This window comes from Accipiter gentilis, chromosome 20 (genome assembly GCF_929443795.1).
Source record: "Accipiter gentilis chromosome 20, bAccGen1.1, whole genome shotgun sequence".
Classification (NCBI taxonomy): Eukaryota; Metazoa; Chordata; class Aves; order Accipitriformes; family Accipitridae; genus Astur; species Astur gentilis.
Window position 1 is genome coordinate 27,040,777 of NC_064899.1, and position 17,724 is coordinate 27,058,500.

The 17,724-nt window shown below is 48.5% G+C and overlaps 2 protein-coding genes across 3 annotated transcripts in view; both read right to left on the minus strand.

Annotated features, from left to right (window-relative positions):
- ADCY1 (adenylate cyclase 1) overlaps positions 1-17,724 on the minus strand; it is a 498,640-nt gene that overhangs the window by 289,963 nt on the left and 190,953 nt on the right. The gene's annotated exons all lie outside the window — the stretch shown is intronic.
- On the minus strand, positions 9,410-15,238 carry IGFBP1 (insulin like growth factor binding protein 1; the record flags this gene model as incomplete). Its single annotated transcript, XM_049823759.1, has 4 exons — positions 9,410-10,346; positions 11,497-11,625; positions 13,295-13,473; positions 14,908-15,238. Coding segments are annotated over 4 exons (771 nt in total), but the record flags the coding sequence as incomplete, so codon positions are not given.

The window sequence follows — 17,724 nt, forward strand, 5'->3', positions numbered from 1 at the left end:
CTGAAATATGCCACTGGAAATGATAACAGTTGCACTGAAGCTCTCGGTAAAGCATTCTTCTGTCTGTCCTTCGCTTCAGTTTGTGCAACAGGGCTTACATTTCCTCCGTTTCCTGCTCACACTAATACAGAATATTCACGGACAAAAAAATCGCCATTACAGTACCACCCTTTCTGCTTGCTTGTTTATTTTGAAAAGCTGTATCTATTCTGTGTTGTCTTGGTACACTCTACCAAAGCACATGCTCTGTACGAGGAGCTCCTGTTGAAAACAGTGCTGACAAGATGGGGGATCGTGGACCTGGGTGTTGAGACCCACGTGCTTCATTTACGCTACACACAATTGTTGCTTGCTTTGACTTCGGTGGAAATTATTTGCCTGCATCTAAGCATAGAGTAAGACCCATCGGGTTTAAATATTTAACCCAACTGTCTGCCATGATGTTATGTATCCTCTTAATTGGAAGAGAAGTGGTTTGGTTTCGTTCTGGTACGTGATGCTTTCACATAAGGAAGACTTTGGCAGCGGTTTTTTTGTTTGTTTTTATTTTTTGAGGCTGATTGTTTACTGAACTTCATGACAAATTCTGTATGACAATGAAATCTGGATAAGGAAAGGTGGCCTGTGAAATGTAACATCGCTCTGGAAAGTAATGCCATATTTTGTATATGTATTTATTTATATATTTTATATAAATATTTTATATATTTATATAAATATATAATATATTCTTACATGTGTCACTAGAAATGTTTGATGTCGCTGTAGAAAACCAGAAATCATCAACACCGTAATTTCCCGTCGGGCTGGGGACTCGTGGAGGCTGAGGGCAGTGGGTTCCAGCCAACGCGGCCGGGGGTTGCGCTGATGGAGGGGATGCCGCAGGGCTGAGGAGCCTGTTCCTCTCCTGCCCCGTGAATTAGAACCACCCTTGTTCCTGCCAGCGGTGGCAAACGTCTTGAAACTGTGATGTGGGCAGGTTCGGATATGCAGCTTGCCAGGGTCGAGACAGCTGATCCCCATAAATCAGTTGTTGGTTAAAAGCCTTACCCTGCAGCGTATTAGCTGAAGAGCCCTGGGTGCGCTCCGCACAACTTCCCAATTTCTGTCTTAACGAAATGAGTTCGCGTTATCATTAGAACAAGTTTTTTTTAACCTTAGAGTAAGAAAAAAAAGTATACATGAAGTGATGCTTACTCCGGGCTAATACAGATTTCCTGACAGATGGTTACAGAAAGCTTTGTGAGGTGAAGATTTATTGCAATATTTTTACTGCTAATGCAAATGCAATGTCTGCAAAGATTTGTTGGAAAAAAAACCCAAAACTGCTGGGCCTTTTTTTTTTTTTTTTAAAGTTGTATACCAGTTCCTTTCAAATGATTTCACAGAGGGAAGGAAGTTACATGTACACCAATATTTGGGTACGTAACCATAGATATGAAAATAAGGGCTGGATTCACGAAAGTGAGCTAGTATTTCGGCTTTTTTTTAATTGCTATCTTTTGAGCCTTCTGAAAAAAAGCAGCTTCTCTTCTTTTCTATCTGAAAAAAGATAGCTAGCTGCCTTGCAAGCCACATTTTGCCAGTATGCAAGCAATATTCTAACAGCCTGTGGCAGTATTTCTGACTGGCGTATTTTGTCAAGTGTTTAAGCTTTTTATGTTTTGCCCTACTATTAAAAACAAAGACAGAAGAAGCTGGCTAGTAAAGGTCCTTAGGTGATAGTAAATCTTCTAATCTGTGCAGAGCACCAATTTTATTTTTTAAAAAATACTAAATCTCAAGGAACTCGAACTGATGCAAGCAAGCAATCTGTCACATGAATTATTTAAGAAATTGCATTCAGCTCTTTTAGTGGTGCTAGTGGTCTTTGGTATGTAACAGAGAAAACATACAGCCATAAGGGAGGAAAAAAAAATAATTGTGTGGTTGTGCAAGTCAGTTTAGCTATTTTGCTTCCAACAGATGACTTTAAAACAAAGACTGTCTAAAAATAGCAAAAAAAAAATTTCTCACCTGTAATTTAAAGCTTTCCCTTTTCCAGAAGTTGCCTTTTAGGTATTTTTTACGAGCACAGTTGCTTGCACTAGTATTGGATACTTCCCGTTGTCTATCTGATGTTCCTGGCAGCTGGCATTCTTGGTATGAAATGCAAAATAATATTATTTCCCCTCCCCCCAAAAATTCACTCTTTAAGATAATCAGTGGTGGCTTTTTCCTTTTTGTTTTTGGTTTTGTTTTTTTTTTTTGGGGGGGGGTGGGTGTTAACATTCCTATTTCTTTGAAGAGAAGGGCTCAATTCAATAGACAAGTTACTTGTCAAAGATTTTTCTCATGGCTAGAGGAGCCAGGCTGCAATTCAAACAAAACTATTTCTGGGCTACATCCAAGCAGCACAATGTGGGCAGCACAAAGCAAATGTATGGGTCAGTATCGGTTCAGGGGAAGATCTTCCTCCACACGCAGGTTAGAAGTGTTTCCTGCAAAGAGCCGCAGGGAGTGGAGGACTGTGGGTTTAGTGGCAGAAATGGAACCAATGCACTAGAAAAATACCTCCCCTTTTGGTGCCTTCACTGCCTTCAGCTGAGGTGGTTTATTTTCTTAACTGAACATTTGTCAGATCTTTTCTTATTTTTAACAACCTCTTCAAGAATCTCAGGTGATCTGGGGGAACGTTATGAAGTCCCAGTAACTGCTAACATTATTTACACATCAAATATTTGCGTGGGAAGGCACTACAAAAGCTTAATGTATGTACTGCAAGAGTTGCTCATTTCTTTTTGAGCATATTTCATCTCCAGATGCTACATGGGTACCATGTGTAGCCCAGATTGATGTGGCGAGTATTTATTTTAACCAGTGTAATAAATAGTTGCATAAATCCCTGTAATTGACCAGAATGCAAGTTGAAGCTGCCTGCAGGCAGCTCTATTATCTTTCAAACTATTTGAGAAAGTTCTCTTTTTTAATAGACCTACTGTGCTATAGTCTTTTGAGCTCAGAATATCCTTTTCCACCTTTTTGGCATGCATGCCCTTCAGGGCATAATGTTAGCTATTTGTGCACAGGGGAAGGAGGCTTCAATGAATACCAAAACCACAGAATTAATTAGGTTTTAGTACAGTCTGAACTTTTTATGACTAAATTCCACAGAAACCTTAACACAGCATAATTCTTTATTGAACTGAGCCCTGAATTTAAGTAATGGTTTTACAAACCTTTTGGGAAATCATTTTTTGGTATCTCTAGTCACTCTCTAAAACTTTGTAAGCAAGGATGGCTCCACAGAGATTTTGTACATATTAGCAATAGGAATTATATTTAAAGTATGGAAAGTGCTGAGCAATTTTCCTGCATGCCAAAGTGTATTGGTATTCAAAAAGAAATGTTTATATAGGTAGCTGTTTTGTACGTGGTCCTGCTGCACCTTTCAGAACTTTACACATCTATTAATTTCTATCGGAAGAATATGCTTGCTTCCTACATTAGAAAGGACCCCTTTTTCTTCCCTCACTCCCTCTTTTTTTTCCTGAGAGATCCAGAAAGGGTATCGGAGTATTCCAAGGGCAAGGGGTTTGTGGTCAGTATCAGTAATGCCTTCATCTGCAGGTGTGCAAAATTCATTTTGTTGAAGGCCATTAGAAGAGAAGTGTTTTGGTATCTCCAGTGGACCTGGATATCTTCTTCCAGTTGGAAAGTATTTAACCTTCATTTGATTTTGGAGTCTCCATCCTTGGAGATACTCAAAAGCCGTCTGGGCATGGTCCTGGGCAACTGGCTTCAGGTGGGCCTGCTTGAGCAAGAGGGTTGGACCGGGTGACCTCCAGAGCTCTCTGCCAACCTCAACCATCCTGTGATCCCATGAACCTGTCAGGACGTGGTGGCTTGGTGCCCGGAGTTCCAGCGCACGAGACCGTCTACATTATACACCACATTGATTGAGAAGATGTTACATCTTTTCTGCTATAAAGGAAATTTCCTGTTAAAATGGCAAGTGGTGCAAGTTTGTTGTTCACCAGAAGAAGCTTTAGATTTAAAACTTTTTAATTTTATGTATTATTTCTTCCAGTTCATATTTTGCAGCTGTAGAAGCATATGCCCCAGCCTTTGAGAAAATCCCATTGCAAAAACCTCTGCTTTTGCTTTTGCCCTGTACCTATATTAAAAAATGCAGATGACTTCAAGGCTGGAAGTTGCAGCTGAAAAAAACTGGAGACCAGGTATTAGCGGCAGCAAAGGGTAATGCTGCAAATCTCAGTTTATCCTTGCAGAACGCAAGTCCTGCTGCAGCATGTATCCTGGCTTTCCACTTCTGCTGACCTATCCAAATTCCTTAAGAGCCTTTCTCTGTCATGGCTAATTTCACCCCACCGCTGTCTCCGTGAGCGGGAACGGAAAGAAAGGCAGCAAAGTTGTTGCTGCAGAGAGCAGCTGAGATTTCCTCCAGAAAAACCTGCGAAGCTGAAGGAAGTGTCTTTGGGAAGGACTGCTTCCCACAGCCACGTGTGGCGCGACCTGCCAGGAGTGGGGTAGTGAAGGTAATTGCTTAAAAGAGCCAGGCTGAGCCTGTATGTCCCGCGCTCCCTGCAACTGGAGCGCGGGGGCCACTTCTGCCCGCTTAGGCCACCCGGAGAATATTCAAGGTGAAGAGCCGTTTCCTGCGTCTGCTGCGTATCACGTAACTTGCACCCACTAAAAAACACCTGACTGAGCTCGAAAAGCCGATTATTGCTTTGTCACAGGGGTGCCACGCGCGACCCGCGGCCCTCGGGTCCTGCCGCGTGTTGCCGCAGCGGCTGTTAACCTGCTACCGCGGACGCGTCGCTGCTCTTCTTCTTCTGGTCCCTTGCTGGGGCTAAATGGGGGGGGGCTCAGCTGCCGAAGCAGCAATAAACAGAAGCCGCAGGCAGAGGGAAAATAGGAAAGGCGGCGATGATACAGCAAGCGTTTGCTCTAGGCCTCCAGAGACATCCCACGCTAAGATGCTTTTCCAAGGAACCTCAGCATCTACGCATCGGCCCGTTGAACTACAAAGCACCGTTAGCGAGAGAGAAAAAAAAAAAAAAAAAATCACACGTCACCGCTGCCGTCCTTGTGCAGTTCAGCACCTCAGCCTAGGCACCACCGGGCTGCTCTCCGTTGGCTTTGCAGCAGTTGGAGGCGACTGCGAAGAAGGAGGAAGACCGCGCTGGCACGGCCGACCGGCAGCGGAGAAGCTCGGCTGGAAAAGCCGTGCCCGCTGGCCAGGCAGCCAGCCCGGCTGGGAAAACTTCGGAAGGGAGCAGCAAGGAGCCGCGCACGCATGCACGCCTGCCTTCCCCGGCGTGCCCTCCTCTCTGCCGGGCTGCCCACGCTCCCCCCCGCCGGAGCTGATAATCCAGCACAGCCTGGAGCAGAAACTTTTGCAAAATGAAGCAGCTGAGACCTGGAGCGGGCTAAGTTTAGGTTTGTTCATCTGACTGGGCTTCAGCACCCACCAGCACCCTTGCCCCCACACCTCTCCCGCGGGAGGCCGCCCCTCTCCCGGGACCCTCGCAGCAGATTTACTTGCGGCTGAACTTTGCACCCTGGGGGAGGAGGTAGGGCAAGGGAGGAGGAAAGGAGGGAAAACAAAATAAAGCCCTTGTCTGTTGACAGAGCTGTTGTCAGAGCTGGTTTCGTTACTCAGAGTGCAAGTGCAGGTATGTCTGGGCTCCTGCTCCGCTGCTGGTGGTTTTGGTGCTTTTTGGTAACTCGGAACTAACCGGCTGTGCTCCCAGCAGCTCCTCTCCTTCTTTGTCCCCTTCCACCTTTACCTAAACGTGACCAGGTAATACAGGGTGACACGTCAGCAAGAGGAGCCCTCGCTTGCCCCAGCTCTGCTACTGTTACTCACTGTTTACCATCTACCCAAGCCCTAAAGAAGGCAAATGTGCTAAATACAACAAGATGCTCACACCCCACTTCCCTGTGTGGTCTGAATCCCTGCCCGATTCTCGACGCACCGTACGACAAGTGCATAAGATAATTGGTCCATAAATACAAAATGTGTCGGCAAACAGGAAGCCTGGGACCTGTCACGGGCGCAGCCAGGGGAGGCTGTTTAGGCTGGCGGTTTATCAGCGAAGCGATAGCCCAGGAAAAGTAAACCCGCTTTAGAGGTGTTGTCTAAAGACAGAGGTGGGACTTGTCCATTTGACATGCAGCATGGGCTGAGAGTCTAGCTTGGAAATGGTCCTTTTTTTTTACAGATACTTTTTTTTATTATTCTGATCATGGGTTGGACGGGGATTAGACATTGCTGGTGTTCTGCAATAGCAAGGCAGTGATGTGGTTAAAAAATAACGTTTCTAATTCTGCAAAGTCAGCGCTGCTAGACTGCTGGTAAAGTGCAAACATCTTTGGTTCTGACTTTGCAAAAAAACCTGCTCAGTTTTAGTATTTTGTTGGGACTTCCACGTAGTGTCTGATGCTATGGGAGCTGAGCACTTTCCGGGAGCGTAGTAAATCCTGTGACAAGCCTCTGCCACGTGCCATTCTTTTCCATCCAGCTTTTCTTCCCCTTGAGGAAAGCAAGCTATATATGTGACGCACTTTCTGTTTGCTTTTCTGTGATGTGTTTAGGAGTTTCATTAGCAAGTGCAAGGTTGAAGGAATATATTGGGTTTGGAAAGGAAAAGGCGAAATCTTGACGTGCTTCATATCTGATCGTGTTCTGGGCTGGGTCTGTAGAAAGCTGTTCCCTGCCTAAGTTTTGCCTTTGCAGAGCGTGTGTTCTTACGGCAGAGGAGTGACAGAGATGCTGAGGAGCTTTCAGTATTAGTGTTGGCTGCCCTCCACCCCCATTTTCTTCCTCTCCTTCTCTCTCCCCCCTCGCCCCCTGCCAGCCCTAGCCGACACGAATGTGTCTCCGCTGTACCCCAAAGCGATGAGCAGAGCTGACTCGGTATGAGCAGAGCCCAGCACCAGGTGACTGAAGGTTGTCTTGGACAGCTTTAGGGGAAAAGGAGGGTAGAAAATAAAGTGCAGAGGGCAGTGACCTCATTTCTGTGCTATGAGCATTTTTGCAGTTGGCGGTAGGCCAGGGGCAGGAGGAGGCATGGCTGGAACAAACCCTGCTGCAGCAAACCTGGCAGGGTTTTGGCAGGAAGGAGCACAAACTGGGTCGGTAGGGTTCTCGGATAACGTGAACCAAACATTGCAGATGCTCACCTCAGACCTTCCCACCAATTATTTTTTTTTTAGGTGGGGTAGAAGGAGTGCAAGAGGGTACAAAGGGAGGGAGCTGAACTAACGAGGAACGGTACGTCCCCTTTACACATCCAGCTGCTCGCCAGGTGACCTGAGCTGCTGAGCGCATCCCGCGGCACCTTCCCTGTTTCCCCACTCATTCCCACCGGGCTTGGCTCGCTGGTGCAGGTGGGACCGCTGCAGCGGGCACACACTGAAGCCAGGATTGCCAGCTGACACATGCCAAAAAAAAAAAAAAAAAAAAAAAAAAAAAAAAGAGTGCCCCACAAACAGAAAAAAATAACCAAAACAAAGGAAAACTACAGACCTTTGATTTTTCACCCTGTTACTGAGGCTGATCATAAAAATCGGGACAAAACACAACGTGTGGCATCTATGGACTAAGTGTAGTCCAAGCTCCTGGCAGCACTGTGATGGGGAGATAAAATTCGCCTTCTTTGCCTCCTTGCATTAGTCCTAATCCCAGTCTACGGAAGAGTCTGGCCCAAGTCAGACAGCCCATCCCAGAGCAGCTCAGCAGAAGTCTGTCCTGGTGAGTCCTGGCAAGATGTCACACGAGGCCAGATTGCAGATAAGGAGGCACCCATCCCCTGTTGCTGTCAGTGGGAGGTAAGGAGCTAAACCCCTCTAAGAAATTGGCCTGAATGCTGTATGAAGCAACTTCTGCTCCCGGTACTTAACATTTAAAGGAAAGAGTTCCCTGAAAACCCCGTCCCTGTTCATTTCTTGCAGCTAGGATGGGAACCCGCCACCCTGCAAAACACTGGAAGTAGCTGTCCGCTGGATTGCTATACTGCAAATAGACTGTGCTATTAATAATTATGAACGTGATGAACATTTCCCCTATATATATAATGATCCCAACAAAAAGAACTGATTTCTGCTCCTTAGAGATCAGCCTTTACACAAGGTCGATGGGGTGAGAGCAGTCAGAGTGCTCTTAAGCACGTGCTGTAACTCTGAGTATATGGTTTCCCCTCCTTTCTTCACCATTTTCCCTTGGCAATGATGCATGACAGTTGTTCAGTGCCGGGTAGACTCCATGAAAGGACTCTGAGGTTCTGCCCAAATTTGCTGCTGCTTCATTATTTAGATACAATGACTGCCAAGCATTTTGACAGAGTGAATGCGTCAGTGTAAGACAGTTTTAGCCAGGTCTCACTGTGGCTCACTACAGGGAGGTCAGACGTTAATGATTTATAATACCAACGCCATCAACTGCTTTTGCAGCGCTTTACTCGGGAAGATCAAAAAGCACCTTCCAAAGCAGCACGGTAGTGTAGCCATACTTGTAAATCTGGAGCGGTTTATTAGACCCGGATCGGACCGGCTGACGTACTGGCACGCGAATACAGCCAACACGTTCACCGAGCCCAACGTGCGATGCCACAGGACTGTGACACGGAGAGCAGAGATCTCCACGCTTTGGCTTTGCAGTTTCTCCCAGCCGCTTCCCGCTCCCATGTAAAACCCAAAGCCTGTGCCAACAAACAGCAGGAGGATTTTCTGCCGAGTTTCCCTCCCGCCAGGCTCTCAGAAAATGTTATTACTCTCCTCTCAGGCTGTTTTCTCAGGCAGGGTTGGTGGAGCCTGTTTCCACCTCGGGGACTTGCTAACTCCCACACCAGTTTCTCCATGGACAAAACCAGCTTGAAGCCAGCAGGGCAGCCACTTGCCGTTTCTTTTTTTCTCTCTGCAGCCACTAAATCGAAGGAACATGCCGGGGAGGGAGAGGGACCACATCTCAAGCCAAGGGGACCCTCTTCTCTGCTTTCAGCAAAAAGAGTGGGACGGGGCTTTTCCCCGGCCTCCCTTTTGTAGCCTCTGAGTTTCTGTGCAGGAAATGGCTCTTCGTAGCCTCGACGTTATCTTTGTAACAGATTAATACTGCTGCCTTGGGCTTCTGAGCAGAGAAAGGCAGAAAACTTTTTAATAACTTCCCTTGAAGGCTGCTGCTTTGCCCGAGGCAAAGGCTTGCAGAGCACGGCCGGGACTGGAGAGGACGGGAGAAGGGGAACAGAGTGGGGAGACCAAAAAAGAAAACTCATTGCGGGAAGATGGAGTTAGCGGTTCGGGAGGCAGGTTTGCAAGAGGCACGTTTTCCTCTGCGCGGCCCCGCTGAAGTCGGACAGACTGCTGAACGGGAACACGCCGAAAACAGGAGAGCGGGACAGGGGAGAAGGCATTATTTAATAGCTCATCTTAAATAACCTGACAATGTCAACATGTGACATTGTCAACAGGCTTACACCTGTCAAAGGTGGCACAGAGCATCCTGTTGTGTTTCGCCATTTATCCGGTGCGTATGTTTGGAAAACAGAAACAAATTCTGTCCCATCAGGAGCTTCAGTATATAATCAAGGTTTAGACTTTCTTTTTTAAGAAACAGCTTGACATTGAAACAGAGGTGCAAAAGCAACATGATATATAAACAAAACAGGTTTTAAATAAGTTTCTAAGCATGTTCTCTACTGAAAGCCATTTTTTTAAATTCAGTTTTAAGTCTATAAATACATAGTATAAAAATGCAAGTTTACAAGCCATTTTTCCCAACAGAGTTGTGCCATTTGAAGTTTTAAGTAGCAACATTCCTCCAACGTAAGATGCATATATTTAAGAGCAATAATATTAAGTATTTACATATAAAGTTATGAAGTGTTTGAGGATATAAATTAGTAACAACACACACAGACAAAAATACATGTACTGTGAAATAAATAATTCAACAGCTTTACATATGAGGGTATCTATAATATTATACAAACAAAATATACAAGATTGTAGGACTTGATCTTGCGGTTGCTCCTATCTGTCACTCGAGCAGCTGAGTCAGCCCAGTGCAGTAAAAAAGCTACTTTATGGGATTACTCATATGCTGAAAATCAGGTGCATACAACTACCTTACTGAAACGGCTCCTGACTGAAATGTCTCCTGGCTAGATCAGGCCCCACAGAAAACTTGGTGTGGATGAATGTGGTTCGTTTTATTCTTGTGAGCCGAGATACTGCTGGCATTCCGGGTCTCCTTTCATTTCTGGAGATCCAGGAATCCTTCTTCCGTTTTTTGGATAGACACACCAGCATCCAGCAGACTCTCCATCCAGTGAAGTCTCACACTAGAATATTATTAGCAAAACAGAACTCACCGTAAGTGACTGTAAGCAGAAGACGACCTGTGAGATGATGGTACCAGTAGCAGCGTCAGACAGAACTGGGATCAGAAGGTGGGACCCGCCGCGCCCAGACGCGTTCTGAACGCGGTGGTCCCTGCTCTGGCCAACGCACTTGGTCAGGGAGCCGCGACCCCAGCTCAGCTACTGCAACAGCAACTTCAGGTCTAAAATCGGTTTGCCCACTCCTTGGCAAACAGCGGTATAAACCAGCAATATCTTCCAGCGGGAGAAACCGAAGGAAGGCAGAACAGACGAACTGGGAGGGCGAGAGCAATGCCTGGGCGGTCTGGCTGTCCACGCAAGGAGGCAAATCGTGTGGGGTTTATTCTTGGGGAGGGGGTTAAACAGATTGCTGTTTGTGCCCAATTAGATCCCAGGTCACAATGGTCGTGAGTCACGCGGTGGTGCCATGCCCAAAACCAAGGAGTCTCGGTGACACAGATTTATGCAGACCTACTAAATTTGTGTGCATGACCTGTGGTTGCAAGGGTGTGGCTTGAGGTTTGGAGCTTTAGTTAGGTTTGCAGATTACTCTCAGTGTAACTTGCAGTGGCCATTTTTGAGGCTGTAATGGAAATGAGCGTATAGCATAATCTATAGGCAGCACAAATCAGCGGTTTTGTTCTACTTTCAGAAGGCTAATTTTGCTCCAGAGAGTTTTTTCACTGCCTGGGAGCTGAGAGCCCCCTTTCTTCATAGTGATTATTATATATTCCGTGGGCTTCGCAGGCAGTATGGTGGGTATTACGGATTAATGTCAACTGGGAATATGCTAACAGATCAGGTACACGGATCTTGATTTGGCCTGGGAGCAGACAGGGTTAAAAGATTTTGGAGAAGGAGGCCTTGCGTGCACCTGTTCTGTGAACGGAAAAGACTCCTGCCTCCCTTGCTGTCAGCCTGCAGCACGCAGCTCGCTTTTAAGAGAAGAAGGACAAACCATCTGCTCCCAGTACTAAGTATCCCTGCTTTCGCAACCTGCTTTTCCAGCAGCTGCAAACTGGCGCGTTTGGGAGCAGAGGGCTATGAAAGGGTTGGCTGTGTCAGGCTCGTCGCAGCGCTGCTGCGAGCAGACAGGGGAAAAGGCACGTACCTGTTTGCTGTGGTAAAATCCATTCTTGTTGCAGTTGGGCAAATAGAATTTGTAAATCTCCCCTCCGCTTCTCTGCTGAGCCTTCGCCAATTTATACAGGGCTCTGTAGAGCTCCTTCTGGCAAGGTCCCTGCAGTAATACCATGCAAAGGTCGTCAATACCAAAATCACAAAGAAACCAGCTAAATCAAACGCGATCGGTGTAAAGCCAGCAAAAAGCTGAAAATACTTATTAGTCATATAATCTGCATCAGGCTGCTTTGCATGGAGTTTTCACTTGTTTCAGTAGGAGCACAGCCAGAAAACTCTGGTGTTGCATTTAGGCCTTTGTTTTTATTCTTTGAGGTATTTTCTGTCCTCAGAAACATGAGGATTTAAGTCCTTAAATTGCCACACAAGGAAATTTAACCTGTACTAAGTAAACACATTACTGCTCAGAGGGTACAATCTCTCCTATTATGGGGAGGTGCACGTTAGGAGGCTGGTGTACGTGAGACTAGCCACGTTTTCTGGGTTGCCATGGCCCTGTGCTCTGTTGATGTATGGAGAATAGGTGCAAGACATATATAGACGGTGCAAGAACAAACATCTGAATGTTTGTTCTCTTTTGTACAGGACAGAGCTGTCACCAAAGCAGAACAGAGAGCAGCACCCCTGCGGCTGTGAGACCCGAACTGCCTGGAACTGCCTGGGGAGGAAGAACCGTTTGCAATATTCACTGTTTCCACAATTTGCTTGCTCCCTTTTTCAAAGTCACAATTGCCGCGCGTGTACAGCACCCAACGTGTTTAAATGAGTTAAAGGGGAGGACAAGTGACTGAACAAAGATTTTTACTTTAGAGTGAAAATAATCATACCCTCTGCTTGTGCAAGACCTCCCCCTGTCAGCCCCTCGCATAAGTGGTCCTACTCAAGTCAACGGGTTTCTGTGTGGCTCCGGGTGAGAAAAGCAGAAGCCTAAAAATCAGAAGCGGAGCTAACAGCACTTCGGTATAATAGTTCAAACTAAATCAGTGATTCAGTCCTGTTCTGGATGTGGAGGGAGACTTCCTCGGGTGGGGTGGCGGTTAGTAGGTTTTTGCCTTCCCCCCCCCCCCCCCCCCCCGTTTTGTCCGTGACCATTAGGAAACTGGGCTTCTGTGGTGCCCAATTCGAATTCAGCTCCGTGCTGGGGGAGCGCTGCCTGCCTGGACGGGTCTGACTGCGGTTCTCTGGTGCCCTCAAGCGGACCAGGGACCTGCCTGCAGAGACCCTACCGCTCCATTACTCGCTGCAATTTTGCAGTGTGGAAGGTTAAAACCTCCTTCAGTTGCTGAGCTTTCTGTCTTTTTACAGGCACCTACTTAACAGTGTTTCCTTGTGATCTGAAAGCAACGCGTTTTGGTTTGCATCGGTGTTTCGTCAGTAACTGCTTGCAAGCACTCCCTTTTATGTCACTGAGCACTGGACCAGTGACAAACGCCTTTTATTTTTTCACTAAAACACGAAAGGAGTCCAAAATTTTAATACGGGGCCCTGGCAATTAAGGGCCCATGTTATAATCCAATAGTAAATGCAGAGAAAGATTCAGCCTCTGCATGGAGTCCATACAGGACACACCTGATGCTTCTATTGCTCCTGCCTTTTTGCCTGTTCCTCCAGCATCAGGTGACGGCATTCCAAAAGGCTGTTTGCCGGCTACCCAAAATACTGACATCCCAGTGGTGCTGCTAGAATTTCATGCCCATTTTCGCCTTGTATTCTGAATCAAGAGCATCTACTGAAATGGTCACATTGAAAGGTTTGCAAGGAAAACCCACCTGCTCTTTCCATTTCTTGAGTTCAGATATTCTCTTTGCTTTCATGTTTTCATATGTGGTGATGGCATTCCAGGGGATGGATTTGTCCTGGCCTATGGGGAACATCAACTGATAGTTCAGCAGCTGATCCTGTGTCATTTCAGTGCTTTCCAAAGGCAAATCTTCAGGTTCGATAGAGTCTGGAAAGGAATGATATTAAGGTGAACATCTTCAGTAAACTTTTGCATTTATTTCTCCAAGTTAAAAAGGTAAGGAAAAAGAAGAAAAAGAATCAACAACAGAAAAAAAAAAAAAAAAAAGTAGCATCTAAGACAGATCCATTACAGTAGCTCTTGCAGGAGTAATAAATTACATGTGCAGCCCAGCAAATTAAACTTTCATCATAAATTCATAGGCAGAGGCATCAGGTGTCCTCTAACAAGTTGGTTATTTTATGATCCTTCAAAATCACTCTAATCCCAAAGATGAAGGTGCAGCCAGTCTGTTTGTTAGAAATGAAGAAACTTTCTTGACCGCAGCGGGTTGTAGAGACTTTGCTAAATGAGGAAAGACTGGAGTTAAGCTTGTAAATGGATTTAGATTTTTGTCAGCATGACGTGTTTCAGTTTTTATTCAGGAGAGGACCTGGTCCAGACCTGATCCCATGGCATCATCCCGTGCCTTGTTCCGCGGCTGGCCTGACATACACGAAGGAGCAGCAACTCGCAGGAGCCAGCGGTCGCTCGTGCTGGCCGGCAGCGGATCCGATAGACAGGCAGGGACTGGCAGGAGCCGTTTGGATCTGCCTGCTCACGGCCCGCACGCTGGCGTCTAACCCAGCGCGTTGCGAACTCTCCCACTGGAAGAAGCAACGGGAGCTCTTTGCCATGGCAGGGACTCATGACGGGACAGAGAAGTTGGGCATGTGTCTAAAAGTAAGTTGTCGGATCAAGGCCGTGAACAATCGCCCAACGGACTAAGAAACGCCCTGGTTTTCCCTTTGGCGATGTTCAAGAACAAATGGAGGTGGAAAACCGAGGAGGGAAAGGAAGAAAGAAAGAAGGAATGATGAAAACTGAGTCAAGTACTCGACCCTTCTAGCGGCAGGAGCCTTGACCACTCGGTTCGGTCACTGTTCTCTCCCCTCCCGCTCCCTCCAGCGCCAGAAGGCCCCGCTCATTCCCGCCGGTTGCTCTGAGCCCCCGACGACTACTGCCGAGTTGCCACCGAGCCGCTGTGCCGCCACAGCAGCGGCGACGGCGAAAAAAACCGGGAAAGGACGAAATGCCACAGCAGAAGCCCCCGGCCAGCCCCCGGCGGGGGATGCTGGCCGCCTCCTGCCCCCTCGCCCGCGGCCGGCCTGCCCGGCACCGTCCCGCACCGGGTGGGCGCTTCGTGCCCGGACCCCCCCCCCCCCCCCCCCGCCCCCGCCCCGGGGGTCTCTCCGCCCTCCGCCCCGGCGGCGAGCGGCATCCCCGAAGCCCGCGAGCCGCTGCCCCGGCCCCGGCTGCCGCTGCCGGAGCGAAACGTCCCGCCGGAGCCCCCGCGCCGCCCCGCTCCTCCCCGGGCTCCTCACGCCCCCCCCCCCCCCCCCCCCCCCGCCGGCCGCGGGGGAGGCGACGGCGCGCCGGTACCTGCCGGCTCGGCCGGGCGCGTCCCTGCGGGCTCGCTGGCGGGCAGGCAGGTCCCCTGCCCCCGGACGAGGGCGGCCAGGGGCCGGGGCTCCCCGGCGGGGAGGTGGCAGCGGAGCCCCAGGCGGCAGCGGGCCGTGTAGACGCCGCAGGGCTGCCCCGGCCCGAGGGCGCAGGTCTGGCAGCAGCCGCAGCCGGGCTGCCGGGCCGTCTCCGGGCAGGCGGGAGCGACGGGCGGGCAGAGGGCGAGCTTCTCCGGGCCGCACGGGGCGCAGTGCACCGGCTGCAGGGCCAGCCCGGCGGCGGGCCGGAGGGCGGGCGGCAGCAGCAGCAGCAGCAGCAGCAGCAGCGGCGGCGGCCGGGCCGGGGCCGGGGCCGGCGGGCGGCGGCGGGAGCTTGGGCGGCTCATGGGGGGGCGGGCGGGGAAGGCGGCGGGGCGAGGGCGGCCCGGCGGGCTGCGGAGAGGGAGGCGGCTGTACATACATTCGGCTCGCCCGGGCCATTTATACAGGGCTTGGCCCGGCTGTTAATCTTTAACCCCGAGTTAACTATTATCTGGACTGGGGGGATAGGGGGGGGGAGCGCCGTGTCGCTGGCGCTTCGAGCCCCCGGCCACGCTTCCCCCCCCCCCCCCCCCCCCTTTCGCTTTCCCCCTTTAGCATCTTTTTTCTTGTTTTTTTTTTTCTTTCCTCCAGACGTGCAGGAATGCTTTTATTCCCTCGCCCCCCACCTCACCGCCCGAGCACGGTTAACGAGGGAAAATGCGGCGGGGGGCGGAGGGGAAAGGGGAGGGGGGTGTTATCCCCTCCCCTCCCGCCTGTCACAAACGTCCCCTGTTCCTGACAGTCGAGGAACATGTCAATGGTTAAAAAAAAAAAAAATAAAAAATGGGGAGGGGAATCCCGTTGCAACTGAAGCACCCGAGTTCGTATTCCCACAGCAACCCCTGCAACAAACCCTGGGTTTAGTTTTCGGCATGCGGCCGCCCGTTCGGAGGACACGGAGGTCCCACCGAGGACCCCCCCACCCCGGCCACGAAGCCCCCGGGCCCGTCCCCCCGCCCACGGGAGCGGCGGGTCCCGCGGGAACGCGCGGGGCTGCGCGGCGGGGACGGGCCGAGGCTGGGCCGGGGGGGGGGGGGTCCCCAAAACAGGCCCGGGGGGAACCGGGGGATGTCGCACTGGCCAGGAACACGGGATGAGGGGCTGGTCCGCTTCATGCTACCCTCGCCATCCTCTCTTGTACCACCCGGCGGGGAAAAAAAGTAAAGACTCTTTCCTTTGCTGCTGCTTTGCGTGCAACGGCTGTCCTACAATAAAAGCAAAAGTCTTCAAACTTCACTGTGCTGAACAGATTATTTCATCCTGGTATTTGCGGTATGTACCGAGCTCGAAATAGCAAATTCCACTGTCAGGTCATCGAATGTAGCATGATTTTTGTTTGTTTGTTTGTTTTGCATTTAGTTCTCCTCTTTAGTAAATACGTCACTTGTGTGACAGAAGCTGAAGCAGAACTGCAGAGCATTGTGTAACCTCCTATTATTCGCTCTTCGTTTTCGGGTATCGATGCCAAAAGTTTTATTTATAATGTAGCGAATTTTTAACCCCCTATGTTCATAACTCGGCTCTTAAGAGTACCCTCAGTGGTTACAGGCTTTTGTAACTTGAGACATTTCCACCTAACTAACTGCTTCACCTAATTTTATTTATTTATTTAGTAACTCAGGTTGGTTTAGGGACCTCTATCTGGATACAGAAGAGTTGGCAGCCCTCCAAACTCCCTAGCATTTTTAAGCATTTTAAACAAAACTAATCTTACAACTTTCAAAAGAATTCTGTGGACCTCACGTGTCTGACCAGGAGCAAATTTGGGCTGAAAACCCTAGGGCGAGGCAATTTCTGCAGACCATCGCAATTAGACTTCTCAAGCTCTAATGCTTTTTGCCCCCCTTTCATTTCTAATTTTTCTTGTACGTCTTAGAAAAGCGCGATTCTCTTACCATTCGATGATGTGAAGTGAAAAATATACAGAAATATGTCTTCTTTCCTCCCTCAAAGAGAAAAAGAAAACAATGCACGACAAAGTCCCTTTCATGAAGAAACATGGAAACAAATTACAAATGAAAAGTAGACCCAGTTGGAAAAGGACAAAGACCCAAAGAGCTCATATGCATTTGTATATGTGTATGCATGTATTCACTCACCTATCTATGTATGTCTCTCTGCTGTGTTAGATAGCTTTGTATAAACAGAATTGAGGAGCATTCTGCTACTGACTGCTTAACATAAGCTACTGGCCCCCAAAATGACTGTACTCCAGTGTGACTGCCACCGCCCTGCCTGCAGTTCTTCTGTCTTTAAAAAAAAAAAAAAAAAGGACGTGAACTGAGAGGAAATTGCTTTTAATGATACACGGGAAGTGGTTTTAAAAAGGATTTTTTAACTCATCACCATCTTTTTTAAATAACCAGATAAAGACAGACACCTAATGCAAGAATGTCCTTGTCTGACGCACAGGCCTGCGTCACAAAACTTCCATTAGTTTCCGAAGAGCCTCATTCTTCCAAAGCACCATCATGTCTTTGGCATATTTTTTCTTGCTGTCGGGCAGCTGGCAGTATCTGAACTGCCTAGGCAATTCCGAACAACTGGCAGCCTTTCAGAAGCCAGGTTTTTTCAAAAAAGACAAACAAAAAATCCCCATAGATTATAAAACATTTTGAAGGTGGTTTTGTTTTGTTTCCTTTACGATTGCAGGTCAACTCTAAATGATGGGGCAGCCTTTCTTCCCCTTGATGTCCTTTGCGCAATCAAACTGAGG